We start from the raw sequence: 20263 nt of genomic DNA on the forward strand, positions 1-20263 counted from the left end.
AAATGCCGAATGAATCCTGTGACTCTTCCCAGGCGTTTAAGATGTGCGCAATGAGTCTAGTACCCGCATTAATTGTTGATAAGCTCGTAGTGAAACTAAATTGATTTTTGTTCAATAAGTTTCAAAAAAGCATTTGTAGCTGAAGTAAAAGTTTTTCAAAAATTTTACAAAAACAGGCGGCACTCAAATAGGCCTGAAATCAGCCGGGTCAAAAGAACTGCCCGATTTAAACAAAAGTATAACCTATCGCTACCTTTAACATACTTAAATTTCAAATCAATAGAAATTATTTAAGCATATCATGTGCTCTTTTTGGTGAAGAGCTTAGGTCTTTGGTCGTGATAATTGGGATTTCGGAAAAGTATTTATCAAATTCATTTGCAATTTCTATTTCCGAATTTACAACGCGAATATTACTATTTGAACACACAGAGGTGTTACGGCAATTCGATCTACCAGTTTCATTGTTAATTACATTCCAAGTCGCTTTTACTTTATTATTGCTGTTTTTTATTTTATCTGCAATGAAACGTGTCTCCGCTTGACGACAAGCTAAAGTGCTGGGAGTATTTTTTACATATATTTTTGTATATTGGATACCCAACCATGCAGAGATATTAACGAGCGAATGTGTATCGTGTTCGTACAGGTGCTGGCGGTCGGGGAGGTGGCGGGGGCGGCGGGGGGCGAGGAGGGCGAGGCGGGTGCGTGGGGCGCGGGCGGTGAGCGCGTGTCGCTGGCGTGGCGCAGTGGCCGCCGCGCCACCGTGCACGTGGTGGTGGCGCACGCGCACCTCAAGCTGCTCTGCTACGGGCCGTCCGTGTGTGAGTGACAACACGCTCAATACACCCTCCTCCGCGTCACCTGTGCCTAGGAATAGGGCCGGATGACAAAGAAGAAGAAGATAAGAAGACAAGTTTTTTGCGTTCACTGCTAAAATTTCTCCCTTTGTCGTATCTCTTCGATTCGTGATCACTCCTCTAACTGCCATATGTATCGTAGTTCATAAAGCGGGCGGAGTTCATTTTCATGGTCACTTCGATGAGATGGTTAAATTGGCCTCTAAAAGCTTTGAGTACTCAATAAGGCAAGACAGTACTTCAATTCATGCTACCGCCTGCAATTATCATATAAGGCGCAAATTTGTGCCGACAGAGAGGCGCTTCCGAGTACCGGCTTCTTCTATTTAACCACTTACACCGAATTCTTCTGGTACCATAACCCCTTAAGAGATGTTGGTGATCATTCCCCTATACTTCTTTTGCTTCCCTCTAGGTTACCCTCAATGATACTGATTAAATCATATTTCTTGCATTTGTATAGGTGGTAATAGTACGCAGATTCCCTTCTCTTTACGATTTTGAAAACTTCCATCTTTTTTCTTATTTTGTAATCACTATTCGTTATGTTTTTTATCAATTCCTTTGAATTTCGTAATTTTTTTTGAACAGATTCTGGGATTTACTAACTTGACTTAGTCGAGTAGTAGAAAATTACTTGTATAAGAATATATCATATTCTTTAATCTCTCAAGCTAACCGAGGTGTTTATATTATTTTTTAACCGACTTCGAAAAGGAGTAGGTTCTCAATTCGATTGGTATTTTTTTTACATATGTACACCGATTACGCTAAAATTTATGATCCGATTTTTATGATTCTTCTTCAATTTGATGCGGAATGTTTGCTATTTGGTACCTTAAAAAATTTACATAGTTTGTCTCAGTAGTTTTCATTTTATGAATATTTTTGTTTACGAGGATGATGTTATTATAGTTTTTGTAATGCTTTTTTAAGACTTTTCTATTGGATTGATTATATATTAATATTAACCCGTTTGCCAATATCAGGGTCTTAGGCTATCGAAAACTTCCGTAGACCTACCCATAATTCTCAGCTAACAAATTTTACAGATAAACAATCCGTAGTAATTGATCTGTCCTGGTGATATTTTTACTATTGCGGTAGATTTCAATATGAAAGATATCCAATGGACTACGTACCATTATGATGATCACCCCGATCCCACAGGTATTAAGGGAGACGCACAAATATATTTTATTGATATTTTACTAGAAGCAAGCTTGCGGCAGTTCAATTGTTCTTATAATATCAACAACCGAGTACTAGATTGGATTCTAAGTAATAATACCTTATCTGTTAAAACCAGTCTAGACCCCTTAGTACCGGAAGATGCTCATCACAAGTCTGTCCTTATATCATTAACTCCTAGTGAAGTTGATTTACTTAAGGTTAGCCCTAGGTTTAAATATCTGTACCGATCAGGTGATTATGTAAATATCAATTCGTCACTTAGAGAGATTGATTGGGATAAATGTCTAAATTGTGGGACCGTGGATGAAGCTGTGGACTGTGTATATAATCACTTATATTACTTAATTAATAACTATATACCCAAAAAATATATTAATGCGAAATCTTTTCCACTGTGATACACTATACCTCTGAAAAAAATACTTAAAGAAAAATTTAAATATATAAATAAATATTACACATATGGCAACACCGATGATTATGTTTCCTTTTCTATCCTACGGAAAAGAGCTAAGGAATTGGAGGATGAATGTCATAGGAACTACATTAAAACTATGGAAACTTCTTTGCTGCGAATCTTAAACTATTTTGGTAAAATCAAATAAAAAAGGCTCCAATTCTCTACCATCCACATTAACATTAAAGTGATAAAATATGTAATCTCTTTTCTCAATACTTTCAGCCTAATTTCCTCATTCCCACGTCACAGCCTCATCAAAGCTCACATACAGTTAATCATTGCCCTTCTGTTTATAGCAGCACTATCAGCACCGTACTGTATATTGATGATTCTACAGTTATGAAACACCTTAAGTCAGTTGATCTTACAAAAGGATCGGGACCAGATCATATCGACCCATTATTTATATCCTCTTGTTCCAATAGCCTTGTTAAACCATTGACAATACTCTTTATCAGATCAATTAATGAAGGTATAGTACCTAAAAAATGGAAATCCGCTTTCGTTACTCCTGTATACCAAAATGGAAATAAAAATGACATTAAAAATTACAGGCCTATCTCGAAGCTATGTATATTTTCCAAAATCTTTGAACGTATTATTTACAGTCAGGTTTACAGCTGTCTAAAATCTACGTTCAAACCTGAACAATATGGTTTCATGCAGAATCGGTCGACCACCACTAATCTGTTATCATTTATTGATTACACGACTACAGGTATGGACGGAGGTGGGCAAGTAGATGCTGTTTTCACCGATTTTAGTAAAGCATTTGACCAAATTGATCACTGCATACTGTTACAGAAATTTCAATTTGCTGGAATACATGGAAATCTATTCAGATGGTTCACCTCTTACATTGAAAATAGGTCTTAACAAGTTCTTGTAAAAGGCTATGTCTCTTTTTGGATTACTGTTTGTTCTGGAGTGCCACAACGCTCATTACTAGGCCCTCTATTATTTAATATATTTATTAATGATGTACGCGGTTGCTTTGAAACATCAAATTTTTTGCTGTATGCTGATGATATGAAAATATTCTCAAATATCACCAGAGATTCAGATTGTCAGCTTCTTCAAGCGGATCTGGAAAGATTTGAGGCATACTGTCTTCTTAATAAACTAGACCTAAACGCGTTAAAATGTCATTCATTACTTTTTCTCGTAAGTATAATATAATAGAATACAAATATAAAATAAAGGGCGTTGTTCTTAATTCTGTTAAAGAAATTAGAGACCTCGGTGTAACACATGACAGTAAACTTACATATGAAACACACATCGATAGTATAGTTAAAAAGGCCAAGAAATCTTCTGGTTTCATCAAACGGATATGTTCTCAATTTTCTAGCATAAAACTCATTAAAATACTATACTGTTCATATGTTCGAAGCACCCTTGAATATTGTTCTCAGGTTTGGAACCCTCAATATGAAGTTCACATTAATAGACTTGAAAAAATTCAAACAAGTTTTTTAAGATATTTACAATATAAGTGTAATACATATGATGCAGATTATATAATAAGATGTAAAAGGCATCACATACTTCCATTACAAATAAGACGTCAAATAGCTGATACTGTTTTTTACTCTAAGTTACTTCACTCTAAGATAGATTCTTCTAAATTGACATCACAAATTGGTATCAAAGCGCCCAATAACTACACCAGGACCAAATGAACTATATAGGTTCTTCATTGCATTACTAATTACAGGCAACATTCATATTTTATAAGGTGTCCACAAGCAATAAATCAGATATCAGTAGACTTGCCTGATTTCGATATATTCAATACGTCACCAAACGCGTTAAGAGGTACATTGACGAGGCGTTGGATGAGTGTGTGTTCTCTTGATTGCTGAATACCTGAATACTATAATATCCATTCAGTTTGTCTTCGTGTATTTATATCTATATACTTTTTTGTATTACTTCTTGTTTTTATTTTTATTTTTGTTTTTTTGTTTTTTTTTGTATTTTTGTTCATTATTTGTACACGCTTATATATGATGCGAAAACTGTAAATGGTTTATAGATGTATACTTTTTTGTAACCTATTTATGTCATGTTTACAATACTGTTTGTTTTCCTAATAAAATAAATTAAATAGCTACTTAAAAAATACTATTTAATATATGACAATAATTAAAAAGCAACGAAATCTTATAGTTTACCTTATTAATGACGCTAATAAGTAAAATTTAAATTATTCAAAATTTCATAATTAATGCCAGATAACTTCATACATAAGTAAAGCAAACTCTTTCTAATTTATATATTATATTGTTTCTAGTTTTTACCCATTATATAGTAGCAATTCAGTACCATATATACTTGGCGGGATCGAAGTATGCCTGCAGCTTTAAAATTAACCTTCTTTTACACTTGATGTAGATAAAAAGATAATTCTCTTTATGTGGAAATTTTGTTATTAGTTTAAATGGAATTATTCGCCATAATTTACTAAAATTAAATAATATGAATTTCCAGATGATACAAACCAGGAGATGTACTCTTGGCTGCAGAGCACGTGGCTCGGACCCGATGCTCCCGAAACGCTCGCCACCGAGTCTGCCGAGGAGGTCAGCCATCTTCTACACTTTGACTTTAACACAGACATTGGAACACATAACGTTATCGCAAGCATTCCCAACTCGAGTCACACCAGTGCGACTACGAGTAACTTTTTTCCTCGTCGTCACACCAAGGGTTTTACGACACCCTGTTGGTAATTGATATAAGTGATGTGTCAATTTCTATTCTCATGATCTCGACATTCTCGATAGTTTAGATAACGAATGCTACACCTTTTATATCTCAACATTAGTGGTGTGATAAGTACAATCTGTCAAATTAGTCAAAGATGTAAGTATTATAGTAGTAATCTCCACCACCTTGTTTTCAAAGTCTAAATAATAACATCTACGAAATTAAAAGTGTTGTTGGCAGGAGCGTGTATTTGTTTTCTAGCAAGGTACGCACTGAGTATCTGACTAGTCTTAGTTGCACTTGAGTCCGACAGTACTAGGTTTTAAGGTCTAATTGTTGAAGTTGCATATTAAATATGCAATCTGGAGACCGCCTACGGTATGTATTTAGTATCTAGCGTAAGGAAAAATTTAATTAGTGGGTGTTTCATAAAAGTTTCGTTTTAGAACCAAATTTAACTATAATTATCAACCTTAACACTAGTACTATATATATTTTATCTAGGTTCTTCGCAATGTAGGCACTGCCTTATTGCCTATATAGTATGCACGCCCCTGGATGTCGGCCTAGAAATAGAGAAAGCGCTGTTCGTTGTTTTTTCATAAGCAGGTTTAAAGAACTGCGCTGCTTTACCTGTGTACAACTGCTTTTTGATACTTATGTGTATTAGGGCCTATAGGGGCATTAGCCCCTATAGGGCACCTAATACACTTAACACACACAATACCATCCATACATATGGTATAAAATGATAAATGATAAAGTGGAACGATGAGTTATGATAATTAAAACCGTTCCTATTGAATGATAAATGATGACTAACTTCATTTCATTAGGAAAATTAAATGTACGCGTTTATGAATCGCGGCAAATGTCAATGAAAATGCCTACAACAATATTATGTATGGTTTACAACTCGTACATGCCCTATTCAGTGTAGGAAGAAAGATCAGAGGCTAGCTCTTGGGAAGCGCTGATATTGTCGGAGCTCTAAAACCATGCACGCAGCACAAGGAAAGTTTTACGATCGGTCAGGATACGTGATATGGCTACAGTAGTTGTGTGTCGGCAGGGCGTGCTGCTCCCTGATTGGCTGCGGCTGCACCTGGTGCGGTCGGCGCGGCCCGCGCTGCTGGAGGCGGGGCTGCGCTCTCTGCCCGCGCACAAGCTGGCGCTCTTCATACAGACCTTCGGGATGCCCGTGCCTGCGATGAGGTACACGCATTGCTGTTGCTGGAATAATCTAAGATGTTTTGCGAATACAATTGTATACATTTTATGAGATATAAATATTTTGTTGTGAACTTGATATTTTAATTTGTCAATACCGCGTGTCTTGTCACGTGTCAGCGCGCTGCTCAACGCGCTGGACGCGTGCCCGGCGGGCGCCGTAGTGCGGCTGGGCGTGGAGCGCGGCTACATGGCGCAGCTCCTGCGCGTGCAGCGAGCGCGCGGCGCCACCGGCGGACACGCCTTCGCCGCAGCGCTCCGTCTGCAGCGACCGCCTGCGCCGCCAGGTAACGGACGTGTGGCTTACCGCACAGATTGTGTTGTCACTTGTCAGCGCGCTGCTCAACGCGCTGGACGCGTGCCCGGCGGGCGCCGTAGTGCGGCTGGGCGTGGAGCGCGGCTACATGGCGCAGCTCCTGCGCGTGCAGCGAGCGCGCGGCGCCACCGGCGGACACGCCTTCGCCGCAGCGCTCCGTCTGCAGCGACCGCCTGCGCCGCCAGGTAACGGACGTGTGGCTTACCGCACAGATTGTGTTGTCACTTGTCAGCGCGCTGCTCAACGTGCCCGGCGGGCGCCGTAGTGCGGCTGGGCGTGGAGCGCGGCTACATGGCGCAGCTCCTGCGCGTGCAGCGAGCGCGCGGCGCCACCGGCGGACACGCCTTCGCCGCAGCGCTCCGTCTGCAGCGACCGCCTGCGCCGCCAGGTAACGGACGTGTGGCTTACCGCACAGATTGTGTTGTCACTTGTCAGCGCGCTGCTCAACGCGCTGGACGCGTGCCCGGCGGGCGCCGTAGTGCGGCTGGGCGTGGAGCGCGGCTACATGGCGCAGCTCCTGCGCGTGCAGCGAGCGCGCGGCGCCACCGGCGGACACGCCTTCGCCGCAGCGCTCCGTCTGCAGCGACCGCCTGCGCCGCCAGGTAACGGACGTGTGGCTTACCGCACAGATTGTGTTGTCACTTGTCAGCGCGCTGCTCAACGTGCCCGGCGGGCGCCGTAGTGCGGCTGGGCGTGGAGCGCGGCTACATGGCGCAGCTCCTGCGCGTGCAGCGAGCGCGCGGCGCCACCGGCGGACACGCCTTCGCCGCAGCGCTCCGTCTGCAGCGACCGCCTGCGCCGCCAGGTAACGGACGTGTGGCTTACCGCACAGATTGTGTTGTCACTTGTCAGCGCGCTGCTCAACGTGCCCGGCGGGCGCCGTAGTGCGGCTGGGCGTGGAGCGCGGCTACATGGCGCAGCTCCTGCGCGTGCAGCGAGCGCGCGGCGCCACCGGCGGACACGCCTTCGCCGCAGCGCTCCGTCTGCAGCGACCGCCTGCGCCGCCAGGTAACGGACGTGTGGCTTACCGCACAGATTGTGTTGTCACTTGTCAGCGCGCTGCTCAACGTGCCCGGCGGGCGCCGTAGTGCGGCTGGGCGTGGAGCGCGGCTACATGGCGCAGCTCCTGCGCGTGCAGCGAGCGCGCGGCGCCACCGGCGGACACGCCTTCGCCGCAGCGCTCCGTCTGCAGCGACCGCCTGCGCCGCCAGGTAACGGACGTGTGGCTTACCGCACAGATTGTGTTGTCACTTGTCAGCGCGCTGCTCAACGTGCCCGGCGGGCGCCGTAGTGCGGCTGGGCGTGGAGCGCGGCTACATGGCGCAGCTCCTGCGCGTGCAGCGAGCGCGCGGCGCCACCGGCGGACACGCCTTCGCCGCAGCGCTCCGTCTGCAGCGACCGCCTGCGCCGCCAGGTAACGGACGTGTGGCTTACCGCACAGATTGTGTTGTCACTTGTCAGCGCGCTGCTCAACGTGCCCGGCGGGCGCCGTAGTGCGGCTGGGCGTGGAGCGCGGCTACATGGCGCAGCTCCTGCGCGTGCAGCGAGCGCGCGGCGCCACCGGCGGACACGCCTTCGCCGCAGCGCTCCGTCTGCAGCGACCGCCTGCGCCGCCAGGTAACGGACGTGTGGCTTACCGCACAGATTGTGTTGTCACTTGTCAGCGCGCTGCTCAACGTGCCCGGCGGGCGCCGTAGTGCGGCTGGGCGTGGAGCGCGGCTACATGGCGCAGCTCCTGCGCGTGCAGCGAGCGCGCGGCGCCACCGGCGGACACGCCTTCGCCGCAGCGCTCCGTCTGCAGCGACCGCCTGCGCCGCCAGGTAACGGACGTGTGGCTTACCGCACAGATTGTGTTGTCACTTGTCAGCGCGCTGCTCAACGTGCCCGGCGGGCGCCGTAGTGCGGCTGGGCGTGGAGCGCGGCTACATGGCGCAGCTCCTGCGCGTGCAGCGAGCGCGCGGCGCCACCGGCGGACACGCCTTCGCCGCAGCGCTCCGTCTGCAGCGACCGCCTGCGCCGCCAGGTAACGGACGTGTGGCTTACCGCACAGATTGTGTTGTCACTTGTCAGCGCGCTGCTCAACGCGCTGGACGCGTGCCCGGCGGGCGCCGTAGTGCGGCTGGGCGTGGAGCGCGGCTACATGGCGCAGCTCCTGCGCGTGCAGCGAGCGCGCGGCGCCACCGGCGGACACGCCTTCGCCGCAGCGCTCCGTCTGCAGCGACCGCCTGCGCCGCCAGGTAACGGACGTGTGGCTTACCGCACAGATTGTGTTGTCACTTGTCAGCGCGCTGCTCAACGTGCCCGGCGGGCGCCGTAGTGCGGCTGGGCGTGGAGCGCGGCTACATGGCGCAGCTCCTGCGCGTGCAGCGAGCGCGCGGCGCCACCGGCGGACACGCCTTCGCCGCAGCGCTCCGTCTGCAGCGACCGCCTGCGCCGCCAGGTAACGGACGTGTGGCTTACCGCACAGATTGTGTTGTCACTTGTCAGCGCGCTGCTCAACGTGCCCGGCGGGCGCCGTAGTGCGGCTGGGCGTGGAGCGCGGCTACATGGCGCAGCTCCTGCGCGTGCAGCGAGCGCGCGGCGCCACCGGCGGACACGCCTTCGCCGCAGCGCTCCGTCTGCAGCGACCGCCTGCGCCGCCAGGTAACGGACGTGTGGCTTACCGCACAGATTGTGTTGTCACTTGTCAGCGCGCTGCTCAACGTGCCCGGCGGGCGCCGTAGTGCGGCTGGGCGTGGAGCGCGGCTACATGGCGCAGCTCCTGCGCGTGCAGCGAGCGCGCGGCGCCACCGGCGGACACGCCTTCGCCGCAGCGCTCCGTCTGCAGCGACCGCCTGCGCCGCCAGGTAACGGACGTGTGGCTTACCGCACAGATTGTGTTGTCACTTGTCAGCGCGCTGCTCAACGTGCCCGGCGGGCGCCGTAGTGCGGCTGGGCGTGGAGCGCGGCTACATGGCGCAGCTCCTGCGCGTGCAGCGAGCGCGCGGCGCCACCGGCGGACACGCCTTCGCCGCAGCGCTCCGTCTGCAGCGACCGCCTGCGCCGCCAGGTAACGGACGTGTGGCTTACCGCACAGATTGTGTTGTCACTTGTCAGCGCGCTGCTCAACGTGCCCGGCGGGCGCCGTAGTGCGGCTGGGCGTGGAGCGCGGCTACATGGCGCAGCTCCTGCGCGTAATAATCTCAACCAGCAATAGCTAACAATGTCATCCAGCAAAATCTAACAATCTTACCCAGCAAAAGCTAACAATCTCAACCAGCAATAGCTAACAATGTCATCCATTAATAACTAACAATGTCATCCAGCAATAGCTAACAATCTTACCTAGCAATAGCTTACAATGTCATCCAGCAATAGCTAACAATCTCACCCAGGAATAGCTAACAATCTCAACCAGCAATAGCTTACAATGTCACCCAGAAATACCCAATAATCTCAACCAACAATAGCTAACAATGTCATCCAGCAAAAGCTAACAATCTCACCCAGCAATAGCTAACAATGTCGACCAGAATTAGCTAACATCTCAACCAGCTATAGCTAACAATCTCAACCAGCAATAGCTGAAAATGTCACCCAGCAATAGCTAACAATCTCACCCAGCAATATTTATTTATTTATTTATTTCAAGGAATATCAACAGCTATTTACACAAAATAAAAATACAATAGAAACTTAGAGCTAATCACAGATATTCACTAATAGACAATAGAAGTAGTAAGAAGCAAAATTATAAAGAGTAAACATGTAAAATTATAATCTAATAATAAGCACACTTGATATTCACAGGTTAGGATTCAAAAAACGTTTTCATGATACATTGTTTCATTGCTTATATATGCATAGCTAACAATCTCAACCAGCAATAGCTAACAATGTCACCAAGCAATAGCTAACAATGTCAACCAGAAATAGCTTACATCTTAATCAGCTATAGCTAACAATAAATAGCGTGAGGACCTTACATTGGCTTTTTGCCACTATTAGATTTTATTTAAAACTGTTGTACGCTGTTGATCTTCCTATATGAATTAAATAATATAAATACAAGTACTACAAAATTATTATTATTAATTAAAGTCATTACTGATGACTGACAGTTATGACTTACGGTACGCAGACGTGATCGCTAACTGTGGGCCTTATGAGAAACTCCATGGTCGCTCAGGGGGCAACGGAGAGGGCTATGCTCGGAGTTTCCCTGCGAGATCGAATCAGAAATGAGGAGATCTGTAGGAGAACCAAACTCACCAACATAGCCCAACTGATTGTGAAACTGAAGTGGCAGTGGAAAGGGCACATTGTTCGACGGACAGATGGCCGTTAGGGCAGTAACGTCCTCGAATGGCGACCACGTACCGGAAGACACAGTGTGGGTAGGCAAAGACAAAATGGACCGACGATCTGGTCAAGATCGTCGGAATACGTTGGATGAGGGCAGTGCAGGACCGATCGTCGTGGAAATCTTTGGGAGAGGCCTTTGTCCAGCAGTGAACGTCTTTCGGCTGTTGATGATGATGACAACAAAATTGTACGTATGAGTAAGTAAAATGCTTAGTAGTAAATGTTCTAATTGAGTGAGATGATGTTGCTATTCTTTCTCGAACTACGAACAGTTATTTTAACTTTGCGTCATCAATTGTATCTTTTAATATACTTCTTTTGTTTTCAATATAGATGACACATTATTTGACGATGAGCCATTGCCAGAGGAGATGTCAGAGGCATGGGAGTGGTCGGAACAGAGCGTAGTTCAGCGTTTGGACGGCGCCTCCACTAAGGCTTTGCTAGACGCTGCGTTCCACGTGGACCATATATACACTGGCGACTATGATACCAGCTTTACACAGCTATATTCTGTAAGAATAAGTTGATGACTCAATATTTCTGACCAAAGTTTATTATTTATTTTTATTTTATTATTTTATTTTATTTGGAAAACTTACAGTGTTACAATAACTTAATTACTAAATAATAGTGTGAACATTTTACACCATTTAATAGTTTTCGCATATTGTTTCTAATAACACATAGCGTAATATAGGTACATCCTTTTTTTTTTTTTTTTTTTTTTTATACAAGTATTATATATAATATGTTAATAGTTACATAGGTATTACATTTATTATGTTCAGAGAGAATTTAAACACTACGTTAAATTATGTTTATAGTAACAGTTAGGGAAACACATTAAACCAGTTTTTAGTAATTTTTGATCTGATAGAATTTGTGGATGAATTAAACAGGTCAAAATCAGGAAAGCCTTTAAGATTATTTATGCAGTGAGATGCTCTTGAGAAGAATGAGTTTTGTTTGTAATTTGACGCACAGTGGGGTATATGTAAATATTTAGGATGTCTTGCAGAGATTCTGGGAATATTTAAATTTATATTCGAGAGAAGATGGGGTGCGTCAATGTAACATTGTGCTATTTTTGTTAAGAATAGAATATCAGCTATTTTGCGTCTATCGTGGAGTTGTAATATATGATATCTCCTGCATCTTGAATCATAATCATTGTCGTATGTCTTGCACTTATATTCAAGGTATTTAACAAATCTGCGTTGGATTGATTCTATTCTGTTAATATATATATCATACTGAGGGTTCCAAATTTGTGTACAATGCTCGAGTATGCTACGAACATATGTACAATACAACGTTTTTATATTATAACCTTGATACTTGAGAATTGGGAACAGGATCTCTTGATAAATCCCATACACTGGTTGGCTCTATTAGCGATGTTTTCAATGTGTTTATCATATGAAAGCTTAGAGTCGTGAATTACGCCTAGATCACGTATCTCATTTACAATTTTGAGTGGATGAAAATTAAGTGAATATTGAAATTTAATAAAATTAGGCTTACGGGTAAATGTTATAGCGTAACATTTCGGAACGTTCAGGTCTAGTTTGTTGATGCTACAGTATTTTTCAAACCTGTGCATGTCTTGTTGTTATAAAAGACAGTCATCTACGTCACGAATTTGTTTAAATATTTTCATAGCATCTGCGTATAGTAGGAATTTGGAATGTTGAAAACAAGCAGCGATATCGTTAATGAAGATATTAAACAACAATGGAGCCAACAAGGATCCTTGAGGGCACGAAGTTCCATTCTGATGAGTATCCGTTGAGAACCACAGCCTGTGATCTGTTCTCAATGTACGGGGTAAACCACCTATATAAATTATTTCTGCCGAAAGAATTTTCTGGAGTAATATTTTATGGTCAATTCGATCGAATGCCTTGCGAAAATCTATACTAATATTATAAAGCTGCAGTGTTTGTTTGTTTGTTTGAGCGCGCTAATCTCTGGTACTATTGGTCCGATTTGAATGATTCTTTCAGTGTTGGGTAGTCCATTTATCGAGGAAGGCTATAGGCTAACGTTTTTTTTTCAAAATTAGGGATCCGTAATAAAATTGCTATTTTGTAACACAAGGTGTAAAATCGAAAACCTATTTTTGCGTGCGCTGCAAAAACTATTGACAATAGAACAAAATGATGTACAGGCTATAATATAGACTATATTTTATTACTTATAAAACTATCGCGTGAATTATACTTTATATGGCAAAACAACGTTTGCCGGGTCAGCTAGTCTGTGAATATAGAGTCTACTTGACCCCCAGAATCCATGTTAAATGTTGTGTAATTTAGGAATGATAGTAGATTAGACGTAGTTGAGCGATTTCTAATAAATCCATGCTGTTCGGGGATAAATAAGGTTGATACACTATTATAGACTTGGGTGTAGACTAATTTTTCAAAAACTTTAGCGAAAATGCATAACTTTGAAATTGGCCTGTAATTTTTAATGTCATTTCTGCTGCCATTTTTGTGTATGGGGGTGATAAAGGCAGACTTCCAGATTTTCGGAACTACTCCTTCCCGTAATGAACGTTTGAATAATATAGTAAGAGGTTCCGTTAGTACATCTGCGCATTTTTGTATAAATAATGGGGGAATTCGATCAGGTCCTGCTCCCTTAGTAAGGTCTACAGATTTGAGTAGTTTATTAAGCTCATCTGGTATTATTTCTATTTCACTTATTGAGAAACTAGAGTCTGGCTGAGTCCTGTTCTGATCGCTATGGTTAGTAGTGGGTGAAAGAAACGTCGATTGAAAATAATCTGAGAAGAGACGACAAACTTCATCTCCTGTGTCTGCCGATTGATTTTCATAAAAGAGACGGGAGGGAGGAATGTTAGAATTGTTTTTTATAGATTTTGTGAATGACTAGAATAATTTGGGATTTTTTGTTGTTGATTCCTCGCATCTTTCTATATAGGTTTTATAGCATTGGGCTTCTAGAACCTTCGCTCTTTTGCGCAGTATAGAAAATGTATTGTAATCAGATGTATTGCCGTAAGTATTGTATTTCTGAAGAAATTTGAATTTTTCTTTGAGGACTTTTTTTAGTGATGCGGTGTACCATGGTGGAAAGTTATTGGGCGAGTAAAATTTGTGAGGAATATATTTGTTTATAGTATCATATAGATTTTTGTAGAATACTTCTATTGCTTCTTCTATGGGATTGATTAGTAGATAGTCGTCCCAAGCCATTTTACCTAATATTATTTTGATGTTATCGTAATCACCTTGTTCATACATGTATTTCTGTCTTTCGTTTGTCTTTAGGTGATTACGATTTTCTACATTTAAGATTAGTCTTAAAGATTTATGGTGGGAGTCCTCTGGTATTAAGGGGTCATCACAAGAAGAAACTGCAAGGTAAGCTTTACTTAGTACTAAATCTAGGACTCTGTTATTAATATTATGGCATAAGTTATATTGTGTGAGGTTACATTCAGACATGCTATCAACAAATAATATCTGTGCTTCACCTGAGGCACCTGAGTGTTCCGGATGATCATGAGAGCCAGGTGACCATTGTATGTTACTCAAATTAAAGTCTCCCATTATAATAAATATATCATTTGGACAAGAATTGATAATGAGAGATAGGTTTGCTGTAAAATTATTTAATTGTGAGTTAAAGGAATGACCAAGTCTTTCACTACATAAATATATACAACAAAGATGTATTTTAGGCGTTGTTCTATTATTTTTGTAGCTGACCGTAACCCATATATCCTCGGCAGAGGTGCGCCACTCCAAGCGTTCTTCTGCGATAAGTCCGCGTTTTATGGCCAAAAGTACTCCCATACCTTTCACGTGTAGCTAAATAATTTCTGTCCCTTCGCCAAATAATGTATCGGTCATCGAATAATTCAGAATCATTTATACTGCTAAGCAACCAGGTTTCCGTCAATGAGATAACATCATATGAATTTAGTTGTATGTTTCTTTTAAATAAGTGTGTTTTTGTTCGTAGCCCTCGAGTATTTTGATAGTAGATATTAAGATTATTAGGCGCCATTATTATCAGCTGATAACAAAAGTCTCAAGCAAATCTTTATATAAAAATAGTATTTTAAATTACAACAATTTGTTTAGTTAGCATCTCGTAAGGAACGATAAAATATTGACCCATTTAAATTAATTGTGATTGTAGGTGAATTAATACAACATCTTAGTCTGTTTTTGTTTACCAGTAATAGTTGGGAGAATAAATGTATTTTAATTTTGTAATTTATATAATAAGAGCTAGTTTTAGTAATGTTTCCCAAACTGTCAAGTTTAAGTTTATACAGTTGAAAAGGTATTTTAGTTTTAATTGGCCTAATAACTATGTTATTTTTGTGAGATCGCTTTCGCATTTTATAAAAAATATTGGCGAGGTGTCTGATCGTCTAGCCATTATTTTGCAATGCTTGACCCATATATACTGGAAATTCTTCTCCCTAGCTAGAGCTCTCGCTTTACTCAAAAGATTTTTATTGCGCTGCGTCAAATGGTCGTTAATATAGAAGCTGCCTGCAGTACTGAAGCCGAGACTGGTTAGATTTAGTTTCTTGTTCTTAACAGAAGCTGCTTCTTAGAGTAACGGCAGTTGAATGCGATCACTATAGGTTTTTCTGTGTTAGGTGCTCGTGTTGATATGCGTGCAATATAATTTATTTCTTCCTTTTTTATATGAACATCACAAATTTTACCTATTTTCTCTGCAATCTCATATAGGTTCTCGTTTTTATTCTGGGGAATCCATCTTATCTCCACATTATTTGCTCTTGCCCATTGGTCTCGATCTTGTAGCTCTCGATTGATTCGGGCGATTTCCGATTTAAGAGCAGGTACCTCCAGCGTTATTTTTTCTGCCGTTATCAGTCGAGGTTCTAGGTCTTTGACCTTTTCTGATTGAACGCCAATGAGGTGGAAGGCCTCCAGTTCTGGTCTGGAATCTCCAGTGATTCCTTCATACTAGTTACCTCGTTCTTTATTGTTTTTATGTCTTCCGCTAGGGAAGTCAGCGGAGTCAATTGGAACATAACTTTATTAAGTTGTTCATGAATTTTTTCCAGCTGAAGGGGTTGCGGTGATGTGGTGGCTGGGGTTGCCGATTGGCTGGTTTTGCATTTGGGACACTTCCAGGAGTTCTTCTTGTCACCCAGTTTGCGGTAGCCCACCTCGGAAACACCTGAGCATTGGTAGTCATATCGCTGCTTACAGACGCTGCATACCGTTCCGTCAGAGTGTTGTGCTCCACAGCTAGCACACGCAAACATATTGATGACAGTCTTTGAACAACTATATGTGTAGCAAATTTACGTGAGATGCTCAATAGGGCTGAAATACGCCAATGTGTTACAAATCTCTATTATAAGAAAAACGATAGAAAAAAAAAAGTCTTAGATTACTGGGATGCGAACTCAGTCCGTCGCATTTGAGTAGAACCTCAAATATACCTGCAACGCCGCTCATGCTTTTCTATCCAAATTGAAAATAGTAAATGATAGTAGTGATGGATGTCTCTGTTATACCTATTTTTCTGTCTCGTGGCTGGACCGGTTTGTACACTGTGACGCCGACACTGCTAATCACTTGGATTCTTTTTGCACATTGAACCTTACAAATTACGTTTACTTAATCACAGCACTTCACTTTTCGTTATAGATTTGCTTTTTAGGTGTTGGTGTATTTCTTAACTGACAAACTGTGTAGTATTTCTGAGAAAAAATACGCTTTATCCCACTTTTTGCGAATTTAATTCGAAAAGATTACGAGTATGTGTCTTAACTGTTCCGCGGTGTGCGGGGGTATGTGATGACATACATATTATGACATGATTATGGTTACAATTTAAAATCGTACAATAAAACTTATTATTTAATAGCCTGTGGGCGGTTGCTTAATACCGAATCAGTCGTATTATTAAGAAAGTCATTTATGTTATAGTAAACTTACCACACAAACGTTTCTTAACAATTCTTTTGAATTTCGTAATACATTTGTTTTGAACATTATCTGGGAGCTTGTTGTAAAAGCATATACAACGCCCCACAAAAGACTTATAAGATACGCCCTGCCCATTACAATGCAGGGCCGCTTGGGATTCTTAAAAAACCCAATAATTTTGAGCGGCGTTACAATAGTGCTCGTCACCTTGAGACATAAGTTGTTAAGTCTGATTTGCCCAGTAATTTCACTAGATACGGCGCCCTTCAGACCGAAACACAGTAATGCTTACACATTATGCTTCACGGCAAAAATAGGCGCCATTCGAAATGGTACCCATAATCTAGCCGGCATCCTGTGCAAAGGAGCCTCCCATTGGTAACTTTGTTTCAATATTACCATTTCAGGCTATAGTAACGTTCTATATATACGTTCCTCTATACATACCTAGATAATAGAATTGAGTAACTAATGCTTTATGAAAATTATGAGAGTGAAATTTTAAGATGCGCGCGCATCACTGTAACACAGAAGTGACATGGTGAAGTTGGTTCCTAAAATTTTCTGAGGTTTGTGACACACGTTATTTTTTTTTGGTTTATCGTCCATTATTAGGATAGGCAACGGGTTCAAGCCCGTACAGCCGAATTCGTTATTTAATAATTAATTGTCAAAGCCATCGATGCAAGATTTTTACAATATTGTTCTTTCTACAAACGTAGAATAGCACGAGGAATAAATAATTTTAAGAATTTTTGCTTTGTAAGGCCAAAGAAGTATAACTTCTTGCGTGCATACTTATATACACACACACACTTTTTATAATATGAACGTATTTTATTTCCTTCAGCAAATAGCTGAAGAGAGCAGGTCTGGCGGAGGAGCATGCATCCGCAGCGCACTAGAGTTCCTCCGCGGTGTTTGCGTCGCTGCGGACAGCGGGCTAGCGGCGCGGCTCTGCGCGCGACCCGCACGTGTTGCGCCGCTCTTACGAGCGCTCGCTCTAGCGGCGCCCCGACTGTTCGCGGAGGTATGTTGGAGGTACTCTTCCTCTGGTAGGCCTTGTTAGGTCTCCTTTCCATTCGTTCAACCCCGAAAATTGTACGCTCACTTTCCTTCGCTATTTCATTTTATATGCAATAAGACCTGTAGCTATAGCAATAATTACTGAAACCGATTTTTTTTTCTTTTATTTGGAAAACAAACAGCTTTATATTATACATAGTTTTAGCCTTAATTTAGAAAAATAGAATAAGCCAGCAAAGTTTTCACAAACGTGTAGATTCATAATCGCTAGATTAATTACTCGATCGGGTACAACTAGGCTCGCATACAACACTAAAGTTATAGATAAAAGTAAGGGTTGCAGCTGCAATCAGGGAACGAGTTAGAAACATTTCCTGATCTCAGATACAAACCTCCCGTATTTATGAAAGAAAATAACAATTTGTTGGTATTTATTGTTATACCTATCGCATGACCTTTGGAGAAATTTATTTCTGCAGTAGTTACTATTAACTCGCGGAAGATGAAATGTGTACTACTGCCGACTATTTCGCTTTAAAGGTTTTCGTGCTATATATTTGATTTTATTCAATAAATAAGGACTATCGATCAACCTATTGACTAATTTATATAAAAAAAATTGATCCTTATATACTCTTACTCGTCTTAATTCTAAGGAAGTTAAACTATTAGCCGATAAACCAAATCTTTTATAGATGCACTTAAGAAACTTACGCTGGATTCCCTCAATCATATCTACGTGACAGGCATACTGTTGGTTCCAAGCGGTGGAAGCGTATTCCAACTGGGAGTTATAAAGTAAAATAAGGGATTTTGGGTTTTTAAAATCAGTTGTTTGGCGAAGGACAAATCCAAGCATCTTGTAGGCTTTGTTTTTAATTTTATTAATGTGTGATTCAAAATATAGTTGTTTGTCCAACATTATACCAAGGTCTCTCACCTCGTCAACTCTGCGGAGTTTATTACCCAATAAATAATAATTATGCGTTGACACTGTCTTCTTTCTTGTAAATGATATGGTGCAACATTTGTCAGCGTTCAAGTGTAAACCATTATTTGAGCAATAGTCAGTGAGACTATCTAAAATCTTCCTGCAAACTGTTACAATCTAATTCCGTTTTAATAACTTTTAATAATTTAGTATTATCAGCATACATTAATAACTGAGATTTTTTTATACAGTTGACCACATCGTTGATGAATATATCAAAGAGTAATGGTCCGAGGTGGGAGCCTTGTGGTACGCCAGATGTTATGGGTACAAATGATGTAGTGTACCCCTTGACAGTTATAGCTTGGGTCCGATCACGCAGATACGATGTGAGCCATCTCAAGAGGTCACCGTGAATACCTATTGCTTCCATTTTTGCAGTTAACAATCTGTGGGAAATTTTGTCGGACGCCTTCGAGTAATCGGTATACACGGCATCAACGCAAAACCCCTTGTCCATAGCATCGAAAATCATATCTAGCATCTCACAAATATTTGTTTCCGTGGAACGCTTATTAATAAAGCCATGTTGAAACGGTGTTAATAATGGTCGCACTGCTAGCAATAAGGCATCATGTACAATTTTTTCAAACAGTTTTGGAATGACTGATGCTGCCATATGTGCTGTAAGTACGTCTCGAACTCAAATTGTTAAATTCAAATTGAAACGATATCTATCTATCGACTCAAACCAGCGACCTCTCGCTTTCCGTGCGAGTGCTCTCCCAATTGAGCCAACCGTTCGAGTGACGTATCGTTGATAAAATCTTGTATGCTTTGTTCAACTCTGTTCAACTTTCAGGCTGAGTCCCGCATCGTTCATAAAATTTTGTTTTCAAATTTTATTTGCGTAATTAATCCAAAAAGTGAGGGTTATCACTTTGAAATATAACAAATTGTTTAAAACTAAACTGTAAAAGTAGTGATTGTTGTTATTTTTGGTACTAACTTTTATTACTTAACTGACTTACGTACTAACTACGTAACTTGTTTCCTAAATCTGCACACGTCGGTCGTATGGAAAAACGTTGCAATATAATTAGATCATATGGAACTTTTAATAACTTTCATTTTATGGAATCCGCGAACAAAATGGCTCGTATGTTACTGGATGGAGACCAACAAATGAAACTTCAAATTGTTCTTTTAAACATTTTCTTTTTGAAATTC

The 20263-nt window shown here is 42.1% G+C and overlaps 1 protein-coding gene across 1 annotated transcript in view; it reads left to right on the top strand.

The window, feature by feature from the left end:
• Positions 1-20263, top strand: part of LOC126965201 (integrator complex subunit 1) — a 109538-nt gene that overhangs the window by 47199 nt on the left and 42076 nt on the right. The window contains exons 20-25 of the mRNA XM_050808642.1: positions 650-824; positions 5008-5099; positions 6299-6441; positions 6577-6743; positions 11450-11631; positions 17927-18106. Of these exons, the coding sequence (XP_050664599.1) occupies positions 650-824; positions 5008-5099; positions 6299-6441; positions 6577-6743; positions 11450-11631; positions 17927-18106 (939 nt within the window). The remainder of the gene's footprint in view (positions 1-649; positions 825-5007; positions 5100-6298; positions 6442-6576; positions 6744-11449; positions 11632-17926; positions 18107-20263) is intronic.

Source organism: Leptidea sinapis, chromosome 6, assembly GCF_905404315.1.
Source record: "Leptidea sinapis chromosome 6, ilLepSina1.1, whole genome shotgun sequence".
Lineage (NCBI taxonomy): Eukaryota > Metazoa > Arthropoda > Insecta > Lepidoptera > Pieridae > Leptidea > Leptidea sinapis.